The sequence below is a fragment of the Protopterus annectens genome, chromosome 9.part0 (genome assembly GCF_019279795.1).
Source record: "Protopterus annectens isolate FY-2018-M chromosome 9.part0, PAN1.0, whole genome shotgun sequence".
NCBI classification, from domain to species: domain Eukaryota; kingdom Metazoa; phylum Chordata; order Ceratodontiformes; family Protopteridae; genus Protopterus; species Protopterus annectens.
In genome coordinates, this window is record NC_056743.1 from 413,397,107 (window position 1) to 413,424,572 (window position 27,466).

The 27,466-nt window shown below is 40.6% G+C and overlaps 1 protein-coding gene across 3 annotated transcripts in view; it reads right to left on the reverse strand.

Annotated features, from left to right (window-relative positions):
- Nucleotides 1-27,466, reverse strand: part of FHIP2B (FHF complex subunit HOOK interacting protein 2B) — a 1,026,346-nt gene that overhangs the window by 605,348 nt on the left and 393,532 nt on the right. For all 3 annotated transcript variants that reach the window (XM_044082952.1, XM_044082953.1, XM_044082954.1), the window contains one exon: nt 24,845-25,014. In XM_044082952.1, the coding sequence (XP_043938887.1) occupies nt 24,845-25,014 (170 nt within the window). The remainder of the gene's footprint in view (nt 1-24,844; nt 25,015-27,466) is intronic.

The window sequence follows — 27,466 nt, forward strand, 5'->3', positions numbered from 1 at the left end:
GTACTCACAGCTGTTCTTCTTGGCCACAAAAAGACCTCTTTACATTGAAAGTCATTGAGGTCCCTTTGCAATTTTTTAGTTTTAGTATTCTGCAACCTCTTATCATAGCCCTGTATACTGTCAGCAAGTTCATCTACTTTACTGCCTAGTACCTCTATAGGAAAATTATTAGTCAGTTGTTCTTGTAGCCTCTTTATCTCATCGGCTAGCTCTTTTTCTTGTGGTTAAAAAATTCTATAAGCAAATGCATATAATCATAGCTAAGCTGTAAATTTAAATTCTGCCATTTTTGAGTAATTCAGGTAGGTCTCACCATAAGCAGGCATATTTAATACTCTGAGACCTCTCAGCACTATTTTATATTTCAATGATGCTTCTAGATGAAACCTTTGCCACTGTAGCCTTTTAAAGCTATATAACTTATTCTCCAGATCTCTATACAGTTCAGTGAACTTCTTATGCGTATCATAGTCCACTTGTTCTCTTTCATTCACTGGAAAAACAGGGTTTAGCATCAAGGGGTTGGAATATATATGTAGTAGTCCAACTAGTCGTTCACATTGATTCTTATTGTTGTCATTACCTTCAGCCATGTCCCAGCTTTTAAATACAGTCCAAGAAACACGTGAAAGAAAACAAAAGCTGGATAAATGCCTGGTATACACCTCAAGTGAAAAAAAAAATGAAAAGACCAATGGTTAGACCACAGCTGAAGATAAAAATGGAATAATCCACGTCAGGAAATAAATCACTTGCGGCTTCACAGTAGTGCCCTTTATAAAACTAAAAGTTGTAACTGAGATGTAGTAGTCAAGGTAGGAAACGGTTCACTTGCAGTTTCACACCACTTTATTAAACAAGAGTAAGTGCTTTCGCGATCTAAGTCAGCTGATCGCTTCTTCAGAGTCATAAAAACAGTTAAAACATTGGTATTTAAAATATAGTTCAACCAATGAAAACACATATAGAACTATGACACAGACTAATTAAAATTGCATACATCAGTACATTAATTTGCCTTATATTCTGCATAAGATGAAATAAAATATACATATAACAGACACATTTTATGTAATAATCCATATTACTTAATGTTTTAGTGGTCTGGATTTTAAAAAAGGTTTCAAGGAAACAGCATTGTTCAATCCAGGAGACCTATCTGCCTGAAGTAATAAAATCCATCTTTGTTCTGCTTCCTCTAACTTATTCCTTATATCACCTCCCCTCTTACTTTTATTTATTATTTCTAAAACCATGAAATTAAAAATATGTTTCCTATCTTCTTCTTCCACATGTTTTGCTAAAGCACTTGTGTCTTTTTTATTTCTTATATCTCTAAGGTGTTCAAGGATACGTTCCTTTAGACACCTATTGGTTTTGCCTATATAAAAGGCATGACAGACAGTGCAGAAGCTGAAATAAACCAAATTTTGTGTTCTGCAGTCAGCATAAAAATCTATATCAATTATAAATCCTAGTGTAGGATTTTTATATGTAGATTTATTATATAAATAGTCACATGCTGTACAATTTCTGCAAGGAAAAGTCCCCTGCCTATCAGATAGGATCATTCTTTCATTGTTTCTGGATTTATAACAGAGTTGCCTGTTTAAGGACCTCTTATTTCTAAAAGAAAAGCTGGGTCTATCTTCTAACAATTCTCTCAAGTCAGGATCCGACAATAAAACATTCCAATTCTACTCAAAAATATTACAGAACCTTCTGATGTCACTTGAATAAGTTATAGGGAATCTAACTTTAAACTCATGACCTTCCTTGCTTTTAACATCTATAGTATTTGAGAAGAGCGGTTTACATCTCCCATCCCTATTTTCAATGGTATATTTAGAGCTTTCATTTATGTCTTTCTTACTATAACCTCTGTTTAAGAAGTCTTTCTCTAATATAGTCATTGTCTTCACAAAGCCTTCATCTGTATTATGTAAGCGGCTTATTCTCATATATTGTCCTTTCACTACATTTTTGTGTACAAATGTTGGACGCATACTAGTCTTATGTAAGATACTATTTCTCCATGTAGATTTTCTATACATCCCTGTTGTAAGTTCATCTAACGCTGTCTTCTTAACCAAAACATCTAGGAACTCAATAGAGTCCCTGGAATGTTGACTAGTGAATCTTAAAAATTCAGTGGTGCTATGTAAGTACTCCACCATCTCTTGCAACTCTTCACTAGTACCATCCCATAACAGGAAGACGTCATCTACAAAACGTACATACCATACAATTTTGCCAGCATATTTATTGCTACCACTTAATACATGATTTTTTTCCCATGCAGCCAATGCTAAGTTGGCGTAGCTGTTAGCACAAGCCGTGCCCATTGCTACACCTACTTTCTGTAGATAAAACTTGTCATTGAATATAAAGACATTATTTTCTAGGACAATATCAAGCAACTCACATATCAAATTAATCTTAGTGCTTTGAAAAACTTGTTTCAAGGTCAGAATATCACGTATTTTCTCAATACCCCATTTATTCGGTATCACTGTGAACAGTGAAGTGACATCCATTGTCACAAACATATAATTTCTATTAATATTCCTGGTCTTATTATATAACAGTCGCAGAAATGCCTTTGTATCCCGTAGTACAGTCTCACATGATTTTAGGACTATTTGTAAATTTTGTTCAATATAAATTGAGATGGCTTCTGTGGCCCATCCTTTACTGGATACAATAGGTCTCATAGGGGGCTGTGTGATGTCCTTGTGAATTTTAGGTAGACCATAAATAATGGGTATAGTTGGATATTCTATCTGAAAGTAGTCAAACAATTCCTCTGATACATAATTAGTAAGCAATAAGTCAAAAATATAAACAGATATCCTGTCAATTATACCTTGTACTTGTCTCTCATTTAGTTCAACATAAGTATCTGTGTCATTCAAAAGTTCCATCATTTTCTTGTAATAAAAAACCTTATCCATTACTACTACACTGCCCCCCTTGTCAGCGGGCCTAATTTCAATGCTGTGAGAATCCTTTAGTTCTGACAGTGCTTCAGTTTCTGATTTACTCAAGTTATAAAATCTAGGTGGAAGATTTTTAGCATGCATCTCTCTAATTTCATGCTCACACACATTAGTGAAAGTTTCAACTGTGGGATGTATCTTGGGTACAAAGGCACTAGGTTGTTTAAACATATTATCAAATACATTTCTTTTAAACATGGTTTTAAGTGTTAGGTTACGAGAAAATAACTTCAGCTCTTTTAATAAATCAGTTAATACTGTTTTCTGTGCTGGAATAAAGTTCAGGCCTCTATTTAACAACGAGGCTTGTGCATCAGTTAAAGAAAAGCTAGATATATTAATTACCAAGTTTTTTGTTGGTTCTTGCTCCTGGTGTTCATATATGCAGGAGTCACTCGTTCTCTCTGCTGTAATCGCGTTCTCCCTCTTTGATTCCTGTTGCTCGACCTTGTCCCTTATTGGCAGCGCCTTCTTTAACACAAATGGAAGGATTGAGGTTTGTGTAGCTTCCTTTTGCTCCAAAAAAGCTACTGAATCAGAATTAACACTGGAATCCATCCTTCTGTTAGTGCAAGACATTTGGAAAGTTTCTTTTGCCATTCCACCATTTTCAAATGTGGGAGGATCTATACATACTCTCTCTGTGCTGACATCACTGTTCTCACAGGGATTCTGATTTAAAGGAGCAGTACTATGCATATTTGAATTTTCAGAAATCTGTACTGTAGTCATTTTTTCTACATTTTCTGTACTCACAGCTGTTCTTCTTGGCCACGAAAAGACCTCTTTACATTGAAAGTCATTGAGGTCCCTTTGCAATTTTTTAGTTTTAGTATTCTGCAACCTCTTATCATAGCCCTGTATACTGTCAGCAAGTTCATCTACTTTACTGCCTAGTACCTCTATAGAAAAATTATTAGTCAGTTGTTCTTGTAGCCTCTTTATCTCATCGGCTAGCTCTTTTTCTTGTGGTTTAAAAAATTCTATAAGCAAATGCATATAATCATAGCTAAGCTGTAAATTTAAATTCTGCCATTTTTGAAGTAATTCAGGGTAGGTCTCACCATAAGTAGGCATATTTAATACTCTGAGACCTCTCGGCACTATTTTATATTTCAATGATGCTTCTAGATGAAACCTTTGCCACTGTAGCCTTTTAAAGCTATATAACTTATTCTCCAGATCTCTATACAGTTCAGTGAACTTCTTATGCGTATCATAGTCCACTTGTTCTCTTTCATTCACTGGAAAAATAGGATTTAGCATCAAGGGGTTGGAATATATATGTAGTAGTCCAACTAGTCGTTCACATTGATTCTTATTGTTGTCATTACCTTCAGCCATGTCCCAGCTTTTAAATACAGTCCAAGAAACACGTGAAAGAAAACAAAAGCTGGATAAATGCCTGGTATACACCTCAAGCGAAAAAAATGAAAAGACCAATGGTTAGACCACAGCTGAAGATAAAAATGGAATAATCCACGTCAGGAAATAAATCACTTGCGGCTTCACAGTAGTGCCCTTTATAAAACCAAAAGTTGTAACTGAGATGTAGTAGTCAAGGTAGGAAACGGTTCACTTGCAGTTTCACACCACTTTATTAAACAAGAGTAAGTGCTTTCGCGATCTAAGTCAGCTGATCGCTTCTTCAGACTCATAAAAACAGTTAAAACATTGGTATTTAAAATATGGTTCAACCAATGAAAACACATATAGAACTATAAATAATCCAAAACTGCCAAAAGCAACGAAATATTCCTCAACCTCAGAAGGAATGACACAGCAGGAGCAATAATATGTCCTTTATTAAGACCACAGCACATAAACAAAAATATAGCAGCATACAGAGAAATAAAACTAGTAGTAGAATTAAGCACTTTCATCCACCATCATGTGGACTTCATCAGACTCAATTAATCAATAAGCACACCATATCTTATATACATTTTGGCGCCAATTCACAATAAAGTTTTTAAAAGGCAAGTGTTATACATTCAATTAAATATATAATAAACTATTAAAAATCCTAGTAAAACACTACATTCTAAGCTTCCTACTATTTAATATATATGCTTAGTGTCTACAATATAAAATTAAGTTACTACCCTTCATTATTATGTACATTTATTTTCATGTAAATTATTATCTAATTATAACCATGCCTAGGGTCTGATCAATGGGATCCATAACTTACAATAAATTGAGCAGTATATATAAAAAATTCTAAAATGCTCTAATAATTAAATATACATTTTTTAAAAAAAAAATTTCTATGACAAAGTCATAATAAAATCACTACAGACAAAAAAAATAATGAATAATAAATATAGCAGCAGGAGCTGTCTTTTCTGGGTACCAGGAAAAGTCTTGAGTAAAAACCTTGTCCCCTTTCTTCTGCTGGGACAGGCTGAATAGCCCTGACACTTAGAAGAGAGAGAGAACCTGCTGTTGAGCCTCTGCCTACTGATTTGGGGGTAGGTCTGGCCAACCGTTTGGGGTTGGTAAGGTGTGGAAGTGGAATCTGTATCCTTGGAAAACTATATTTAAAACCCATTTGTCCTGGGTAATGAGTTCCCAGTTTTTTGCATGCAGGGCGATCTTTCCCCCTAAGGGAGAAGGCAGTTGAGCAGGGCTTGGAAGGTTTAAGGTTAAGTCATTGTGACAGTTTTCCATAGGAGGGTGTCTTACTACTTCCAGCTTTGGAAGTGGGAGCCCCCCACTGCTTAGGCCTGTGAGTACCTTGAGACTGTAGCCTAGGTGGTCTACTGTTCCTGGGTTTGGACTGAGAAGGCCTGGAAGAGACAGGAAAGGACCAATTCTTAGAAGGCCAACGCCTACTAAATCTGGGAGGGTGTACTTGCAGGAAATCTTTAACAGTTTGCATAGATTTAGCTTTTTCTTCCATCTTTTTAAGTACTTCTTCTGCTTTGGTGCCAAACAGGTGGTCTTGGTTTAAGGGAGCATCCAGTAATTTAGCTTTAACATGATCTGGCAAATTCTGCTCCTTAAGCCAAGCATGCCTTCTAAGAACAGTCCCAGTGATAGCTGCCCTGCAAGATGCTTCTAAAGAGTCAAAACCACATTGCAAAGGATGTTTACCAACTTGTTCTGCAGAATGCATTAAATCCTGTAATTCTTTATTTTCAGCACAGTCAGGAATCAACATAATTTTCTGTTTAAGTAGTCCCATAATATGCTGCTGATACTTTAACATATGAAGCTGGCAGTTTAAGGCCCTAATGGCCAAAGTAGCAGAAGTGTATGCCTTCTTACCCCATTTGTCCAAGGCTCTAGAATCTCTATCAGAGGGGGTAGGGTTTTTGACAGTAGTAGCCTTAATGCCATTAGGTTGCTGGGAAATGGTCTCTGGGTCCGCAGTAGGATTCTTGAAGAGGAACTTGTGAGAGTCATGTACTCTGTAATACCTGTCATGTTTCCTGGGAGCCGGAGGTAAAGTGTCTGGGGCCAGGCTAGATTCCAAGAAGGCTTCATCTACAATGTCCAGGACAGGAGGGATAGCTAAAGACCTGTGTTGAGGTAGGAGTAAGAATTCCCTAAGCCTCTTTTTGGAGTCAGAGTAATCTTGGCTTTCCCAGCAAAAATGCTCCCTAAGAGTGTACAAGGTTTCACGAAAAGAAAAATCTTCTGGAGGGGAAGCAGAGGGTATGGAGTCCTCTGCATCAGAATCCTCACAGATAGATAAGGGCAAATCCTGGTAATCAGAAGAAACAGAAATTTCAATATCCTGATCAGAAGAATCAGAAGGAAAATCAGTTCTAGGTCTCTTTGAGGGTGAAGGCTGACTTCCCCTAATTAAAGTAATAAGGTCTTCAGCCATTCTTATCATTTGTTTTTTAGGCATATGGGCCTGACCATGCGGTTTGGACGTCAGTTTTCTAGGCGTGGGTCGAGTTTTAGGCCTTGATGAAGAAGATGGCGTCGGTTTGAAATGCAAGTCAGTAGGCCTGAATACACCCTCAGAAGCCGGTGCCTGCACAGCGGCTCCGGTCCCATCCAAGGTACAGACATACACAGGTTCCATGGTCGAAGAAGCATCTCGCGGCATACCAGACTCTGAATGGGTCTCAGTAGAGGCCTGCGAATCTGAAGTAGCAGGTACCAGGGGCTGCAAAAGCACCTCACTGAGTACTGGCAATTTGGCGACTAGCTTAACAGAAGCCTCATCAGCAGCTTTGGACCTATGCGGTCTGTCTGTCTTTATCTTTACGTTTTTTCAGAATGCCGGTAGTCAGATGGCTTACTGAAGCCATTTCTGGATAATTAAACAGAGTACTGAAATAGTTTGATGCAAAAATGAACGGACGATGAATAGTTCGAGGACTGAATATGGCACAAAACCAACGAACACTCCAAAGTACAAGCCTCAATTCCACTCTGGATATAAAGTCCAACTTGATAAAAGTGAAAAGATGCAAATTTATTTTAAGCCGTTAAAACCATATGCTTTTCGTCGGCTCACAGTCAGACTTCTTCAGAAAGAACAAACAAGCAAACAGTGCCTCCCCTTCATGAAGACATTTAAACAATTCACTAATTAAAAATAACGAGTCAGATGATTGAAACTCCTCAAGTTTAAAGCCCCAGCACTAGAAAAAGTACTAGAAATACAATGAATAACTGAATATTTGTAAAATGATAATACGAAACCAAACTTAAAAAGCATCTCACCTAAAAAAAATAAAAAAAAATAAAACAAGTTACCAAGAGACGATGTATACATACACACTTATAAAATCTAAGTAGCCTGTAAAAATAAATAAAACAGTTCTGACAACTATAAAAAATATAAAAAATAATAATTAAAAAATATCCACTGCCAAGTGGGGAAACTAAAAATAGAATTAAACAGAGAAACCACAATACCAGTTGTTGTCATGCCCCACGGAGCTTGGTAGCCTCACACCAGAAAGCGAATTCACGCTCTCCGTGAAAAATTGATACAGCTGAATTCTGTGTCAGCGATATCCCTAATCTGTAAAAAAAATGGTAATATTTCTCAAAACGTGTGCGTAGCCTAACTTAATGCTACTGCTCTATAGCAGGTATGAATTGCCAACACAATGGTATAGCGAATTCACGTTCTCCGTTAAAAAAGATGCAGCTGAATTCTATAACAACTATATCCCGAATCTGCAATGGATAATAGTATTTCTCAGAACGTATTTATAACCTATCTTAGTGCTACTACCCTATGACAGGTGTATATTACCAACACGGTGGTATAGTTGGTATCTTCTGACCACCACCCTGTTCCAGACTATTGGGTCCACATCTAGAAGACTAATGCCCTCTGACCCTCACCCCTGTCCAAGCACATTTGTTAAACTACTCACCAGGCTACCTAGATGACACTGGATGGAATACCAGTCTCTAGTGGCATGATCCGACAAAAGGTGGACCGAGCTATCAACTCTGTTCCATACTCCCTGCTATATAACCAGTACCTTCTGACCACCCAACTATTCGATGCTAATCCAGTGGGTGTCTGTTCAAACATCACAGATTATAGTAAATACAATACTGGTCTGACAAGTTTGAAATTATGACAAATTAATACTGGCCTCAAAGGTATTGTACTGAAGGACTGGTATAACTGGTTGTTAGAAGAAAATACTGTATGAAAATGCTAGAACAAGACTACAGGTTCCATTTTTTTTTTTTAGGTGTGGAATTGAGGCTTGGACTTTGGAGTATTCGTTGGTTTTGTACAGCGTTTTCTAGTTTTTTCAGGTTTGTCTGGTATGGCACAAAACAGACAGCGAGGGACGTCGTGGTCTGGGCCTAAGCAAGGAATGCAATACGAATGAAAATCTTTATGAGGTATTTGCTTTCCACAGGTAATACAATTGATAACTTTTACTGACATTGGTTTAGAGCAAGAAAAAGGATCCCCAACGGGGTACTTAGCTTTTTTGAAGACTTCGGTTCTGAAACTCGAAAATGAAAATTTCAGGAGTCGGCCGACCGGCACTTGCAAACTGCTTCTACTTCGAGCACCGCGCAGCAAGAAAGACTGATGTAATGGCATCGGCTGCATGCTTTATACCCCTGACGTCATGGAAAAAGAGACCGCATCCGACGCAGGGATCCAAGACTTTGATATTCAGGCCGGCTAAGGGCTACCTGCAGGCAGATAACCCAAATGTAATGACTGCAATAGTGAAACACGAAGAACATCGGCTGGCTTTCTTCGACTGTGCATTGTGGCTAGAAAGTGATGCAAAGTGATCACCCAAAACCCTCATGGCCTCTTGGCAAACAGGGTAGGATCTAGTTCCATTTTGCTTGTTGAAATATGCACTACATACATATTCTTCATTTGAATGGAAATTTTTCCCAGAAGCATAAGGTCTTGAAATTTTCACAATGCTAGAAGGACCTCTCTCATGTCCAGTATACTGATGTGATGATTGGCTTCTATTTGATTCCAAGTGCCTCAGACCATTCTCCCATCAAAATGCCCCCCAGCTCAAAGTAGAGTCGTCAGTGGTGGTTGGAAGAATAAATCATCTCCCTGCAAAAGAAAAGGTTAATCACCAATTCAAATTTGCCTTGCACAGCTGTGTGATGACTCTTGGGGTCAAAGGGTAGTTTAAAAACTGAAATCACTGAACTCTGAGTAGTCGCTGTAGTATATGCATGTAGAAGTGTGCATGAGACACCATGGCTACTGTTGAGCCCATTAATCTCAAGACTTGGATTACCAGGTCTGCTGATGGAGAGGAACATGTATTTAGATGACAATGTACTGAAGCACTAAACATCTGCATTTTGTATGAAAGGTGGCAGACTGTGCATGTTATGTTCATATGGTACTGGGTAAATAGCACAGTCCAGGTCAGTTGAAGACTTGACTTTTTGTAGGTCACAGTGATGCCTAAAGATAGGTATGGATGTGACATGTTATCTCTGATGAGAGACTTCCTGGTCATAGCAGCAAGGAGTCGATCATCCAAATACAGGAACACATTGATCCCTTTAAGTTTCAGCTGGTCTGCAACTACTGCCATGCACTTGGTGAACATCAGTGGGGGGAGGAGGTGATATAATGATATCTAGAAACAAACAAATCAACTAAATGTCTTTGCTATCATGATAAGAAGGTAGATATCCTGGACAAATCAAAATTGCTTGCACCATGACCATTCTGAAGTAGGTCTTCTAGATGTGAAGATTTAGGATGCTGAGGTCTAGAATGTGCCCGAAGTCCTTGTTTTTCTTTGGAACTAAAAATAATCTTGAATAGACTCTGGACCCTTTCAGGGCTGGTGGGACCTCTTGGATGTCTCATTTTCTAAATGACAGCATTTCTCTTCTGGCTTTTTTCTTATAGGGTGGAATATTGGGAACTGGCTTAAGATTGTGGACATGGTGGATGGAAAGGGGTATAAAACATAGTTGTGTAAAATCTTACCATAACCATAGATGTACTTCTCTTCCATGTTGCAGTATTCTTGGTGTGGGATTTCCTGCCTCAGGCGACCCGTATGTTAGCTCCTATACAAAAGCTTCAGCTTGGCTGCTGTAGTTGTGTGGGACGTCACATACAGGATCATAAACCAGGGGCCTAAAATGTGACGTCAGCATGCATAGACCTCAGAACTTGAAAGCCCAGCAGATCAGTTCAAAATAAGAGTAGCAAGTAACGTCAACCATAGGATCAAAGTGCCATTTGGTGGCCGAACTGGCTATAGTGGAGGGTATAACCACCAGGTGACCTAAGACAGGTCAACAGTGAGAGAGAGAAGGATAGAAAAGGGGGTTAGGTGGGTGGGAAGGAATACTGCAACATGGAAGAGAAGGACATCTATGGTTATGGTAAGATTTTGCACAACTATTCTATGTCCTTCTATTCCTATAGACAGGTCAAGAGTGAGAGAGAGAAGGATAGAAAAGGGGGTTAGGTGGGTGGGAAGGAATACTGCAACATGGAAGAGAAGGACATCTATGGTTATGGTAAGATTTTACACAACTATTCTATGTCCTTCTATTCCTATGTTGCAGTATTCTTGGTGTGGGAGAGTACCACAGCTTAGATGGAAGGAAGGGAGGAGGCAGAAGTAGCTGATCCCACAAAGCCCTGCAGAATTGCTCTGGAAAATCCTGCTCACACTCTGGATACGTTGTCTAGCTTATAGTGTTTGGTGAAAGTGTGAATGGTGGACCAGGCAGCTGCTTCCAGGATGGATGCAGTGTCCTTACCCTTTGGAAGGCTTTGGAGGCTGCCACTAACCGGGTAGAGTGAGCCTTTACTCCCTGTGGAGGTTTTTGTCATGGTGTGAGTAACATAGGCAAATAGTTTTCCTTATCCAACATGAGATGGTTTGTTTGGAGACTGCCTTGCCCAGGGCCCTGGGGTGGAAGGAAACAAAAAGCTGATTGGATTTTCTTATGGAACTGTTTTTTGTCTAGGTAAAACCTTAGCTGTCTGTGTACATTCAGGGAGTGGAGTATCCTCTCACTTTCACTGGTGGGAGCGGGGAAGAAGGTGGGTAAATGAACAGATTGGTTTAAGGACAGATCTTTGACCACCTTAGGCATAAAGGAAGGGTTGGCCCATAAGGTTACCCTATCCTTGTGGAAGGTAGTGTATGGATGGGCAGGCTATTAGGGCCTGCAACTCTGACACTCTTCTGGCTCAAGTTATAGCCACTAGCAGTACTGTCTTCCATGTGCACATTTGCAGAGTAGCAGTACTAGCTGGTTCAAATGGGGACTGGGTGAGTGTGTCCAGAATGAAGTTCAGGTCCCAGGGTGGAGAGATGTATTTTCTTGGTGGTCTGATGCACAAGACCCATTTTAAGAATAGTTTGACATCGAGCCTGGTTATTAGGGAAGGGTCTAGTGGCAGGCAGGCTGAAATATCTGAAAGGTGGACTTTCAATGAAGAGCATGAAAGTCCCGTCTTAATGAGTTGACACACACAGGCAAGAACTGGGTGTAGATCTGCGAGGCATGGATCCCTGCCCTTGCCCAGACACCATTTGGAAAATCTTTTCCATTGAGATAAGTAAGATTTCCTTGTAGTAGGTTTCCTGGCCTCCCTCAGGACTGAAAGCATGTCCTCTGAGTAGTGGTGCCTGAAAGGAATTAAAAATTTATCACCCACAGGGTCACGGTCAACATCTGCGTGTGTGGGTGAATGAGGGTTCCCTTTTGTTGTGTCAGAAGGTCCAGCTTGTGGGATAACTTGTGGTGACTGCTCTTGGCTAGAGAGAGAATTAGGGGGAACCAGTGCTGCCTTGGCCAATAAGGGAGTCACCAGCAAGATTTTTGGTTGGTCTCCATGAAATGCTGAATGCATCTATCCTCCATGCTAGTGGAGAGTGGTTCTTGGTGCAGAAGGTCTGCAGTTGTCTGTTCTGGGGGGAGGCAAACAAATCAACCTGAGGTGTGCCCCACTGGTGGACAATGTTTAGAAAGATACTCCTGTCTAACATCCATTTGTGATTCAGAGAGAATGTCCTGCTGAGAAGATCTACTTATTTGCTGTCCTGCAAGGGGATGTAGGATGCCTGAATGGACAAGTTGTGCCAAGAGGCTAGGTCCCAGATTAGTACGGTTATTCTGCAGACGTGGTATGCTTTTGCCCCTCCCTGCTTGTTGAGGTACCACATAACTGTGGTGTTATCTGTTACTATTTGGAGAACACCTGGTTGTAAGAGGGGAAGGAAGGCTTTCAGTGCCAGAAGGACTGCTGTAATTTCCCTCACGTTGATATCTTTGTTCTTTATGGAAGGGTGCCACTTTGTTTGCAGCCTGTAGCTTGACATTGTAGCTTCCTATCCTAGGTCTGATACATCTATAGGCACGCACTGGTTTTGGATGGGTAACTCCAGTGGAAGGCCCAGGTTCAGCTGAATTTGCTGAATCCAACATTTTAGTTCTGATTTTAGGCAGGGCAAGAGAGTAATTTCTTGCTCTAAAGGATGTTGGTGTTGGGACTATACATTTTTAGATACCATTGCAGCTTTTGCATGTGCATTCTGGCTAGTGGTAGCATGGGAATGGTGGCTGCCATTAGACCCAAGATTCTTAGAAATTGCCTTGCAGTTACCTGTTGGGTCTAAAAAGGATTTTGAAGTGTGTGGACAAGGAACTGACTTTGTCCTGGGGAAGAAAACCTTTCATTATGTCTGTCCTGATCCTGCACCCCAGAAATGTTTTGTCTTCTGGGGTCAAGGATGATTTGAGGATGTTGAGGGTGAACCCCAGTCTTTGAAGCAGGAAAATGTTGAACTGTAAATGGTTTTGCAGGGTTTCCTTGCATTCTGCTACAATAAGGATGTTGTCCAGGTAAGGGTAAATCTGACTCCCTTGTGTTCTGCAATAGGCTATGGCAGGTGCCAGGCATTTTGTGAACACTCTGGGAGCAGTGGACAAACCAAAGGACAATGCTGTAAATTGAACGTGAGAGGAGGGTCAAGAAAAATTTAAGAATTTTCTGTGAGAAGGTTGTATGGGAATTTGCAGATAGGCTTCTTTTATGTTGAGTGTGGCCATGAAAGCCTGGGCTGGTAGAAGAGGGTGTAAAGTTGGTAGAGACAGCATTCTGAAGGTGGGAACCTTTAAGAATAGATTTAGAAATGAAAGGCCTAGGAAAAGCCTCCATGGTCCATCTTTTTTGGGGACCAGAAACAGTCTTGAGTAGAAGCCTTTTCCATCCTGCCCTGTGAGGACAGGCTCTATAGTTGCCAGGTTCTTGTAGAATTTGAGGGAAGAAGTGTCTTTGGTTTCTTGGGGGGAAGGGTATGGCCCTTAAAGGGGGCTTTTCTCTCCAAGAAAGGAAGTATTCTTTTTGAACTACAGCCAGAATCCATTTGTCTGTAGTGATAGTTTTCGAAAAGGGGAGGCAGTGGGAGAGGCGGGCAGACAGGGGAAGATGGGCAAGGCAGTAACGCATTATTGCGTCCTCCTCTGTCTTGAAAGGGCTGTCTAGTGGGAGGCTGTGAGACAGCCGGCCTGGAAGAAGTTTGCCTTCTGGCTGCACTTCTGTGCCTGGAAGATGGAGGTCCAGCAGAGGAGGGGCTTCTTCTGACAAAGGTAGTTTTTGCAGGGTAATTTCGGTTATATTTAGGAATAGGAGACACAAGAAGGTGCTTGATGTCTTGCAATTCTTTATTCTTTTCTTGTATGATTTTGAAAAGGTCTACTGGCTGTTTACCAAACAGTAGTTTAGGGTCTTGAGGAGCAACTAAGATTTTAGACTTTAAGTCCTCTGGTAAGTGTTGTAGGCATAGCCAGGAATAACTCCCAAGTACACAGGCAGAGGCTGCAGACCATGAGGAGGCCTCTGCAGCATCATAACTACATCTAATGGAATGTCTGGTTACTTGGGCAGCCAGAGACAGTTTAGATGCTACTTCAGATTTAGTGGAGCAGTCTGGAGTAGATGCCAGTAGAGTAGAGGCTTGAGAGACAATGTCCAGAGCATATTTGATCCTATGGGTTTGACAGTTGATGGTTCTGAAGGCCAGCGTGGAAGAGGTGTAAACCTTCTTCCCAATTCTGTCCATAGTTTTACTGTCCTTGTCAGTAGGTAGGAGAGAGGCAGACGGAATCAGTCTGGATTGTTTGTCTGGTGATACTGCAATCACAGCAGGATCTGCCGGGGTGGTTTGACTAGGAATTTCTGGTCATCAAGCACTTTGTAGAAGCAGTCCGGTCCCTTAGGGGCAAGGAGGTTGTGAGTCTGGGGTCTTGGATGCTGAGGAAAAGGCAGCTAGGTAAGCAGGGATGACAGGAGGTATGGCAGAAGGGGAAGGAGATTCCACTTGCAGGAACTCAAAATATCTTTTTTGAGTTTCAGACATTTGTGAGGTATCCCATTTGAAGTATTCCTTCATTTTCATAATGGTCTCTCCAAAGGTGATATCCTCTGGAGGGGAGTCCCCTTCGATGGATTCTTCATCTGGGGAATAGTATTCCTGAAGAGAGGCTATCTGAGAGGCATACGAAATGGATTCATCTGAAGATGAATAATACATCCCTTGATCTTCTTCCCTGTCTTGAGTAGTGGGAAAAGGAAGAGAGGTGGTAGAGGCAGGCCTAGTGCGGAGGAGAGGAAGGGTAGATGGAGAAGAGGCAGTGGGCCTATGGGCCATGAAGGCCTGCATCAAACAGGAGGTAAAGGACTGCCAATCAGGTAGGCCTTCAGAGGGTGTAGCCAGATGTTTGGTTTTTGGTTTCTTTTTTAATGGAGTAGCCTTAGGTGAAGGCCTGGAATCCGGTGCATGGCTAATAGTTGCAGTGTCAAGAGGGGGGGATCCCGGTCGGAAGCCCGGCTGTGTCTGGTTCCCCCTCGACATCGGTTGTAGCCAATGTCTGAGTAAGCTCCGTGGACGTGACAGTCGACAACTGAGAAATGGCTTCCTCAAAGGTTGCCGAAGTAGATGGATCTAACGGACATCCCTCAACTCCTAAATCGGTAGCTAGTGGGGCATCCGAAAATGGAGAAGCAGTGGAAGTGGGCCTAGGAATCTTGGCCTTCTTCCGCAGAGGTTCAGTCAGAACTTCTGACTTGGGATCCATCCTTAGCAGAAGTTTTTTATGTCTCGGGTTTTCCAGGTACAGATTGAAGGCAGTCAGACAGCTACGTAGGGTCTTGGGTATGAAGGATTGGCAAATTGGGCAAGTGGTATGGTCGTGCACTCGGCCTAGGCAAAAAATGCAGCAGTAGTCCATATCTTTATGCAGTATCTGGTACCTGCATTGGCATTTACCCTTTTTAACTGACATCGGCTAAAGATTAATACAGCAAACCGAGCTTTAGCTATAAGTCAAAGAAGAAAACCCCCAATGGGGTACTTAACTTTTAGATGTCTTGTAGTGAAGGAGAGAAGTACACAATGTGACAGTCATCTGCGGCTGAAAAGTTCTGACGTCTGTGTGTGCAGACGTCACATTTAAGGCCTCTGGTTTATGGCCCCTGCATGTGACATCCCACGCAACCACAGCAGCCAAGCTGAAGCTATTGTATAGGAATTGACTTATGGGTCACCTGAGATGGGAAATCCAAAACCAAGAATACTGCAACATAGGAATAGAAAGACATTGTAACTTGTGTATATTACCTCTCTCACTCAAGAATCCTGCGGAGAGTGGAGAGATAAATGGCCCCTGAATGTATTCAGATGGGAGTGTCCAGCAAGTCTTTAGGGACACTGGTATTGTTCACCCAAAAAGGGCCACTGATATCCCTAACTTTGCAGACCACAATGACCTCTGGGTTAGTATTTGTTGAAAGGGCCACCTCTCCTACAGCCACCCCTGTCCAATTTGGAGTCAATGGGCTGGCTGTAGGATTTCCTTTACCATAAGGACATGGACCCGTTCTGATTTCTGTTGTAGGTTCTTTGATGAGTCTCAGCATTGATGATTGTGGCAGCCAAATTCTTACCTTCATGCTTGTACCTCAATAATTTCTCCTTCACAGTAGGATGGAATAAAGATGATACCATCACAAGGGGCATTTGTGAAGGATGCTTTAAAATTGTGTACAAACTCAAAGTCAGTCATGAAATCTCATAGTAATGCCTGTGCCCATGACCATGGGTGCTCCAACTGCAGCATTATGTAAGAGCCATGTGGAGAGGTTGGTAATGTTCAGTATCATCCCAAATATGGTATTTAACTGTTTTCTAGAATCTGGTGTAGATGGCTTAAGCAAAGAGCCTAAAGCCTACTCCACCAAATCTCTTTGGAAGCAGTTTGTGTGAGTGGTATAATTCAGTCTTTCAAAAATGCCAGAGGCATCAATTGATAAGCTATATAATAATTTTAAACATGTATTTAATAATGATTCAGACAAAAATTCAAAACACAATCTATTAAGTATTAAGAAGCAAATTTCCTTTCTATATAAAACATAAATCAAGTTAACATCTAAAGGCATATTACTAGTAAACCCAATGGGAATGTGCTGTATATTCAAGCTTTTCAAAACAATACTAGATGACAAACTGGAAAAAATAATACTCTTACTTCAGTAAGACATTGCTCTATATAACATCTTAAATGGAATATATTTTATTTCTAATAGATTGTGTTTAATGCATTCTCAAGATAATGTGAAATTTTGCAATGCAACTACAAGCCAGCTGACTTGTTTCAGTGCTATTGGTCATGTCCCCACATCTAAAAGTATTGGCAAGCAACATGTAATATCTTAAAAGTTAACTTCAGTGCAAATTCCTCTGACACACCTACAGTTTTTACGTGATATGTATTCTGCCCAACAAGTTGTTTGTAATACTAAAATAAAACAAGCTTCTACGGTAATCAAGAAATGATTCTTCAGAATTGGAAAGCATCTCTAATCCCTGAATTTTCTTTACAAGAAAGATAGTCTTTGTATGTCAAATCCTTCCAATGGAAATGTTAATTTGTTTCTCAAACATGTTTTTATGCTTCTCTTTTCCTTTCTTTTCTCTTTTGGATGTTCTTGTTTATTTGTGTATTTACATTTAATTGAACAATTAAAATGTGTTTTTTTATTGTAGTACCCAAGATGCATGCAGGACTCCACATTCTACCCATCACCCTTGATTCCTTGTTGGGTGGATGGATAGCAGCTGCACTATCAGACAGCTCTACCTTGATGGCTGCTGTTACAATCACAGAGTTCAGCAGTGGTCCCTTGGAGCAGTGCTTCCTAATGTTAGAGGAAGGAAGAATCTCATAAAGCGTTCTCTGGATGGCTTCTAAACAGGCACATTCCTGTTATGACTTCCTGCTGGCTAACTCTTACAGATAGTCAGCAGGTGAGACCACCCAGGAGGCAGAGGATGCAGAATGATATGCTTCAATTAACACCCCCTCATCCTGAGAGGGTAGATCCTTACACCATGATCCCCTCTTTCCCATCAACTCTAAGACCTTGCCAAATGTGGCATCTTCGTGTTTCACTGTTGCAGTCATTACAGTTGGGTAGATTCCCAAAGCTAAGGAAGGGAGGAGGCAGTTAGACATAATTAGGACCAGCTATTAAGTCCTGCAAGACTACATTGGCAAAACCACCTCTGGATTAAGAAAAAATAGGCAAGTGGTAATGCTTGGTGAAGGTATGTACAGAGCTCCAGGTAGCAGCTTCTAGGATGCCCCTGGTAGGGACACCTCTGAGAAAGGTTGAAGAGGTAGATGCGGCCCTGGTGGAATGTGGTCTTATCCCCTGTGGGATCAACTCTAAGACCTTGCCAAATGTGGCATCTTCCAGAGGGAATTGGGTGTACGGTCTCAATGTCAGTGACTCCATAAGGAAGTTTATGTACCTCCTCTTGCGTGTCCTCTTTCTAGACACATTGTGTGTGTGTGTGTGGGGGGGGGGGGATCCAACTCCTCACAAAACTCACATTAAACCTGTACAAGTTGATTGAGGTTATCAGTTCTGCCCTAACCTTGGGATGCTTGATGAATGAGCTAAGGCAAAGACTGCAGGGTGGCGGGGTCTGCAGCAGACACCATTTGGGGTGCTCTTGGGAGAAAGGCAATTGTTCTCTCCATCAGTTGGAGGCTAACCCTCAGATCGGTCAGCACTAGAGAGTCTTTACATGGTACCATATCCATCCACAGTAAAGTGGACAAAAACAGTGTAGAGGAAGGTACTCCTGACACTAAAGACCTGGAGTGCTTCTAGGAAAGCTTGAAACAGACTCACTGAAGGCCGATGTCTCCATCAAAAAAGTCACCAGCCTGGTTGGTGCCAAAGACAGTGTGATGACAGCTGCATCACAAGCAATCAGTCACAAAACGCAATCAACACAAAGTCTCAGCCTGGAGCAAACTGGTTGCGTAAGCTTTGGTGCCTAGAAAGGGGAAGAATCTGTCAGTATCAGATGCACAGGCTCTTGGTGATGCCTTGGCTCGGAAACCACTGGTGATAAAACATGAACCAGGGAAAGAACAAGTAAAGGTGACAAAGAGCCAGCTCAATATCACAGGAGATGGGATGACACCCATTTCAGTCTGTATCTTCAAATCAGCTCTCTCTCATCCTGCTTTCCCAGTCTGTGTCACTGGGGCTTCTGAATGACCTGACAAACTGGAAGATGAGGTGGAGAGTGGTCTGGAGATAAAACATGGCAGGTCCCTTTCTGAAGAGTGCCTGCTAACAGAAGGCCTCAAATACTTGTCTCGATTTACTACTGGCTCTGTAGTAAGAGGAACCTGATGGAAAGTCTGCTTGGCTACAGAAGAATGATGAGTTGGCTCCAATCTCCGTGTTTTTGTAACAGTGGACGGGCTGGTACTGATTTTATTTCATAGATTCAGCCTTTTTCTTTTACTTTCTCCTTATCTTTCTAGGTTTGTCAGAAGGAGCATTCAGGGGAAGCAGCCTTTTTAAAAATCACCTTGTTGCAGTGAACGCCCAAACAATGACACCCAAAAAACCTTACATATAGAAAAGGTCTATATTATTTCAACTAACATGCACATTGTTGAACGGCATTTCATCGGAAATGCCATTCATCAAACCCCCCCACACCCCCTGTTAATTACACATACCAACTCCAAGATCGCACTACAATGTGGAAGGGGCAAATTTCCTGATCCTCACTGTAATACAATCTCAATCAGAATTGTTTGATAAACGGTGTGTACAATAAAATGCTGTCAAAAATGCCATTCCATGATGTGAAGTTTCAATGAAATAATAGGGACCCATATAGAACAGTCTGCAGACAAGTGATCCTGACCCAGCCTTACTACAAGAGAGGTCATGAGTGTCCTGGGGCAAGATATGCAAGATTTTTTGGCTGCACTTAGGACACTTCACGAAGCTCTATACATCACAGACACACACAAACATATATATATATATATATATATATATATATATATATATACATACAGTGGATATAAAAAGTGTACACACCCCTGTTAAAATGCCAGGTTTTTGTGATATAAAAAAATTAGATCACAATAAATAATTTCAAAACTTTTCCCACCTTTAATGTGACTTATAACCTGTGCAATTCAATTGAAAAACAAACAAATCTATTAGGGGAAAACATAAAAAAATAAAAAATGTACAATAACCTGGTTGCATAAGTGTGCACACCCTTAAACTAATACTTTGTTGTGTGTGCACACTCTTAAACGAATACTTTGTTGAAGCACCTTTTGATTTAATTACAGTATTCAGTCTTCTTGGGTACACACCTGCCATCAATTAAAGAGACTCTGATTAACCCCAAAAAAAATTCAGCTGTCCTAGTAGGATTTTCCTGACATTTACTCAGTTGCCTGCTACAGCAAAAGCCATGGTTCGCAGAGAGCTTACAAAGCATCAAAGGGATCTCATGGTTGAAAGGTATCAGTCAGGAGAAGGGTACAAAAAATTTCCACAGCATTGGATATACCATGGAACACAGTGAAGACAGTCATCAAAAAGTGGAGAAAATATGGGACAACAGTAATGTTACAAAGAACTGGACATCCCTCCAAAATTGATGAAAAGACAAGGCAAAAACTGGTCAGGGAGGCTGCCAAGAGACCTACAGCAACAATGAAGGAGCTGCAGGAATTTCTGGCAAGTACTGGTTGTGTACTAAATGTGACAACAATCTCCCGTATTCTCCACATGTCTAAACTATGAGGTAGGGATGCACGATGGAAGCCTTTTCTTACACAGAAAAACATCCAGGCCCAGCTAAAATTTGCAAAACAATACATCAAGTTTCCCAAAAGCATGTAGGAAAATGTGTTATGGTCCAATGAGACCAAAGTTGAACTTTTTGACAATTCCAAAAGGTAGGTTTGTCGCAAAAACAACACTTTGCATCACCAAAAGAACACCATCCCCATGGTGAAGCATGTTGGCTGCAGTATCATGCTTTGGGGTTGCTTTTCTTCAGCTGGAACTGGGGCTTTAGTCAAGCTGGAGGGAATTATGAACAGTTCCAAATACCAGTCACTTTTTTCCCAAAACCTTCTGCTAGAAAGCTGAAGATGAAAAGGAATTTCACCTTTCAACATGACAATGACACCAAGTATACATCCAAATCAACAAAAGAATGGCTTCACTAATAGAAACTTATAGTTTTGGAATGGCCCAGCCAGAGCCCAGACCTAAATATATACAGACACACACATACAGATATATACGTATACATACACACACATACATATCTATAGATACGCGCAAATACCAAGCTAGCCATATAAAATGTAAACATATGTCAAACCAAACGACAAAAGGGAAAAGAAAGGGGGAACTAAGGCCATAAAAAAGAAAACTACCCTAATGGGACTATAACATATAATCCTGTAAGGGCAGAGGCTGAAAATTTACAACAAATTGCTAGAAACATACAGCACTTTGCTGAGGTCCAAAAGATCTATCCATTCAGCAATGGTGGCAAATGAGATCCAAGATGATTTGCTGCATGCAGGGATTATGGGAGAGAGAAAAATCGGGCACTTGAGGCCTGGAACATTAAATGGGCTGAATCAGATCCAACTCCTTTCTCAGTAGCCATGAGCTGAATCAGACAGACAATATAAAGAGGATCTCAAGTTTTCCACCTAGATGTGCCAGGAATGGGGATGGCAAGAGTGAAGCATCGATTACTCTGAACTTCTTTGGCTGGATCACTGTTTTAATACGTTGCTTAGATTACTAACGGAATACTTCCCTTTAAACCTTTCTGTTGGTAAAACTTATGGGAAGTCCTTTTCTCTATAAAATCTTACTAGGACTTTAGTTTGTTTGGTACTGAGAAGTAGGGATACAAATCTACCTTTAAAAGAAGGTTTGGGTTTGCCTCCCCCCTAAGATTCACAGTAATATAATTTGCTAGTTAATAACTGAACATTTTTAAGTCCTAGGAACAATCCATAATTTGTCTCTACCATGTTCACTTCACTCCTAAGCCAAGTGCGTCTTCCTTGGACATCCTTCACATGACAGCCACGAGGTAGCACTAAAAGCATTGTTAGGTGCATTTCAGTGCCTGACCCCTATTTTACCTACTGGAGCAACTAATTCCTCTGTTATACTAGTAAAACTTTTTTTTGTGCTTTAAACTGTAGCAAACAGCTTGTTACAATGTAGCGAGTACATGATACAGTTTAGACTGCACACAGAGCACTACAGCACTCAGGTTTGACTGCAAATGCAATACTGGCTTTTAAAAGCAGGTACTGCATTAAAGTGTGATTAGGATTGACAAACGTACCCCCCCCCCCCCAACACATTGTGCCCAGGGCAGTTGGCCCTTTTGCCTAGCCCTAGCTACACTACTGCTCATAAGAATAACAAAATAGCGTCATTCTCTGCTTTGCAACACAGAGCCTCATCGTCTTTCTCTGTATGTCTTTTCAGGTGAAGGAAAAAAATGGCTTCAAGTTGAATCCCCTAAGGATTGAGAGGAAGGATTCACTATCAGAATCCCGAGATGAAGGTGAATGAAGCTGTCTTGTATAAAAAATGGCCACATCATTAAGTGTGGCAGGAGAAGATGTTCTTTCCCTTTTTCTCCCTGAACCTTCACTGATGTTTCAAAGAGTTGCATCTATGTATTCTGTCCTAAGGATAATGCTAGTCCAACAAAGAAAATGGACTTAGGTTCCTACAATTTTAAGGTGGTTTCCTGAACAACAGTATACTCTCTAGGAAAGAATTTACATAAACTGAAGGGCAGACACAATCCAGATGAAGGAATGGAAGGCCTAGGAAGGTAAAGAATCCACGTAGTAGTAGGCTCACCCATTACTGAAACCAAGAGACCTGGCATATTCTCAGAGGACACTAGTGCAGGTGCAAATCCAGGTGCTCCTAAGATATTACCTTCAAGCAGCACTGCCTGTGGCAATGAGAATGCTGGTACTTCAGAAAATTACTGAACGTCTGTGCATGTGTGACTCCTCTGTGACCTAGTACCATCCATTGAAACAATGAAAGATTTACATTTCTTCCATTAACAACTTCCTTTGGTGATCCACTTCTTTGAGGGGTTTAACAACTTTATCCTTTGTATCTAGTCTCTTCTCTTAATCCTTTCTTGAAAATAGGCTGTTAAAACAACAATACAACTACAAACACAGAATCAGTTGTAAAAATACATACAATAGCCTATCACAGTCTCAAATTCAAACTTCTCTGATGAAAAGCAAAACAGCATATTGTCAGACAAGGGCCAGTTGAAATTCTCAGATGCTGGTGTGGTGGGATGTAAAGTACTTAAAGCAGCAAAAAATGAACGTGGCTCCTAACAAGCATGGCTACACGAGTGCTCTCACACCTACAAATCTCTTTAAGTAGTCTTAACACAGGACCAGTTGAAGCCTTCATAAGAAAAGTAAGCCTGATGACTACAAATCTAACTGGGACGAGGACAATGAAGGTGGAATATAACCTGAATGTTACAATTTTCTGCTATGGTAACCATCCCTGTTAATGATTTTCCCTTTATTTATTTCAGTTTGCTCACTGCGTTGGAGCACTGATCTACTGTATCCTTCATTAGGCATAGTCCACATATGTACAATGCACAACAGTGACGCAGACCACATGTGTACAATGCACAACAGTGACGCAGACCACATGTGTACAATGCACAACAGTGACATAGACAATAGTGAACATATTACTTAAGCAATAACCCAAGCCTGGGTGTGGGTACTGCTGGATGTACCCATGGTTGGTGTGGTTTGGTCACGAGGGCGAAGCCCGAGAAGCCAAACAAAGATAACCGTGGGTAAATCCAGCATTACCCACACACAAGTGGGTTATTTCTATTATACAATGACATTATTTAAGAAAAAAACACTTAACTTTTCTTAAATAATGGCATTGTATAATGCCTCTGTGCTGCCCTTCCGCAGCTGTCCGGTATCCTGTAGCAGTTCTGATGTACTGCGCATGCGTATGTTTATGCAGTACATCAGAGCTGTGTGTAGAGGAAGCAACGGAGAAAGGAAGATCTCCGTTGCTTTTTTTTTTTTTTTTTTAAGATATCTCGTTATGTTAAACTTGTTTAACATAGCGAGATTACAGCAACGGAGCTCTTCCATTGTCCGTTGCTGCCTAACACAAAACAAAGTAAAGACTTATACTGATGGAAAATGTCCAGGCGACCGGACCTGTTTCCATTAGTGGTAAGTCAGATTTACAACAGGCATGCTGACCAATCAGCGTGCACGTTTTGGAATATTAATGGGGGGGTCATTGTATAATAGACAATAATTAACACCATATTACAGAACTTAATGTAAGGTATTCACAAAAATTACATGAACATAGTACAACCTGGCATAAACAGAGAATACATCTCTCATGCATTTGAAAAGGTAACATGTTTTAACTGCAGGCAGGAGAGGTGACTATAAATACAGCAGCATCAAAATTATAAGGACAGACATAAATCTATATATATATTAAGTAGGTGGCACCACAAATTGAACAGGCGCCATGGAGTAAAGGGCAGTTACAGGAAAAGTGCAAAGTGGATGGTCTAATAGTCTGTACTGGACAATGAAGGTCAATACTGCTAAATGACCTCAGGTCTTCAGGACTTATGGGACACATAAGGCAGTATGGATAATGACAGACTGCTTCTCCTCCAAGAATTTATACCTAACATTAAATAATGCTCCATGGACCTGCATTATAATCAGGTACCTCACCTGTTCTGAGGCACTGCAGCCATCCTGACCACCAGATAAACAACCCTACAGAAAACTTTTATTAAATATCCTGTAGGGTATAACTCCTTACTGTTTCAGAAATAAGAACTCTAATAAGTCAGGTGAGGTGGTAGTGGCCAGGTGGTAACCTTACAACGAATGCATTATTTTAATATATAAATACCAAGTCAACTTACTCTGCTTCATCAAAGTGCTCCTGATCTGTGTGAGTTTTATCTTCCTGTCCCACAAGGCATCTCGATACATAACTCCTATCCTGAAGGTTTCTCAGAACCAGGCTGTGAACAATGTGTTCATGGGGTTTCTGTAGCAACTGCTCAAAGACATGGAGGGTGGCAATGCTGATCTAGAATTGAAAGCAGAAGGTACTATGTATCAAGGAAAGGCAAAGGAAGAAGGCAGCATTCAATAACAGCATTAACAGTAAATAGGCAAATAATCTGTAAACAGTAATCCTATCAACACTCACCTTTACACAAGAGAGAAAGGGGTGGTTTATATGACCTGCAGGAAACAGAACTTTGCCAAACATAACACAGAGAATTATTATAGGGTCTGCTATCATAACCAACTTCTTATATGTTTGACACATGGATGTCAAGAAATTCACATCAACAGGGAAGTTTGAGAGGGAATTATTGACATTCATGCTGAGAAAACATATGCAGAGCTATGACTGGAGAAACACATCTTAACATATTTTGTGGTGCAAGGAGCTGTATCTGTTCCCATGAACAACAGTTTGCGACAGAAAGTGCAGAAGTGATGAGTGGATTACATATGGCCTGGAAAGCTGTAACGCACTTTATCACTGCCACAGAGAGTGGCCATCACAGAAGAGCAACGGGAAGCAGAAAAGTTTAAAAACCTGTTAAACCCTTTAACCGCCTTCAGAAGGCTAACCCAAATGTTCATTTTTTTAAAGATAATCTGCACTACCCACTGCTTTTCTACGGTGGTTACTGACCACTGTTAATTCTCTAGACCAAGATTAGAGCTTAACAGAGGAGAACACTACTTACCAAAGGCTTATTAGGCACATTTTTGATATCAGAAAGGTGCTTAAGTCATCTTTTTTTCCAGTTTTATAGCACAATCATGGTGTTCCATGCATTACGATTAAAGGACAGATACAGATTGTTGTACTTTATGTAATTAAGTCTAGAAAACCAATTAATAAATTCCAGACTATGGTGAAACAGTGATCCTGTATCAGCCCAGTGATCTGTAAAAAGTCATGGTTTGTAAACATTTCGACTAAAATATTAATGTTACTGATTTTCTCTGTGGGTCTCTACAGCAGTGTATAATCACTCTTCTCCGAAGTTCTGTGACTGCAGCTTTTTTTATCTGACTGGTGGCAGCCTGATCTTTCACTGCTAACTCAGTAACCTGACAGCTTGGACTTTTTAGTTCTAATATTTCTTACTGCAGGTTTAATGCTTTTACCTGCCTTTAGCTGACAGAACATGATAGATGTACATGTCACTTAAGCAACCTTCATAGAGTGCAAAATTCAGATGAGATCACTATAAAGGGAATTCTCTTTTCTAAAGGTGCAAGAACTTTTGAGATAAATTTAAGAAACCCAGAATAGGGCTTTAGCACCACACAAGTGAAAGAGATGATTTACATCACAATATCTTAGTTTTCAAATAGAAGTGGAATTCGAAATCTAGATGTTCATGACCATGGCATGAAGCCCCTTTAAGTTCCAGTAATTAAGAAAATCATCCTATGAGCCACGTGGTTTCTCAAATGGACCTCCTTCCCCAACAAAAGGGCTAACAATACTGAACTGTTAACTTTCATCATCTGCTCAATCCACCCTTGACTGGATAGGAGCATAAGGTCAAGACTGCCAGCTGTTGACAGAAACCATTAGACTTCGCATTACTGTTTTCCATATAAAAACCTTCCCCATTTCCTCTGCCATGGTGGTACCATCTACAGACCATTATGCAACTAGATGCCCCACTCTCTTGCTATTTTCATAAATTTATTTTGTAATGTTTGCTTAATACAACTGCACCTTAACATGAAACTAAGTACCCAGCTACCACACTACTTATCTTACATCCAGGTTGGACCCCCAGAATTCCCCTCCACTTCAATGAGCTTCACTTCTATAGTATTAATGAGGAAGGATGTTTTGTAATACAAGTTATTTCACTGTACTCCCGCCTCCAAATCAACAGGCTCAAATTTCCTACTGACTCTCTCTCTATGCTCTCAAATGATTATGAAATTAACAGTGATCCCCACTCAGCATTTGCACAAACAGACAAGAAGACAGATTTTCATAGATTGCACACATGCACCCACACCACCACAAGAGCGTGCGTTATTCCGGAGATTTTGAAAGGATTACTCTGATGCAAAGGTTGTATGATTTTACCCTCATGATGGTCTCAGCACAAAGATCTGTTTCTTTGACAAAACCGCATACTAATGCAACAGTCCGGGAGGTGTATAATGCTAGTTAGGCATAAGCTCTCCCAAAGAAATGTTCATGGAGCCAGCTTTACTATTCGAGTGATTCGGAGAATCTCTCAGCCAAGTTAAATTTAAGTCTAGGAGGAAAAATGAACACAGTCTTTTGATGGAAGTCAGCCAGTCACTTCTATGAGAGTACTCGCACTACAGGTAAGACCAGCAAAGGTATCAGGGTGAGTCCTACATTCATTCATAGGGGGTTACTTGGCTCGGAGCCCTAGAGACTTTACAAGCCTAGCCATGTTAATCCCAAGTGTTCCCATTTATTCTTTTCTGGGTAGTTTGCAGAATGAATTTATGAA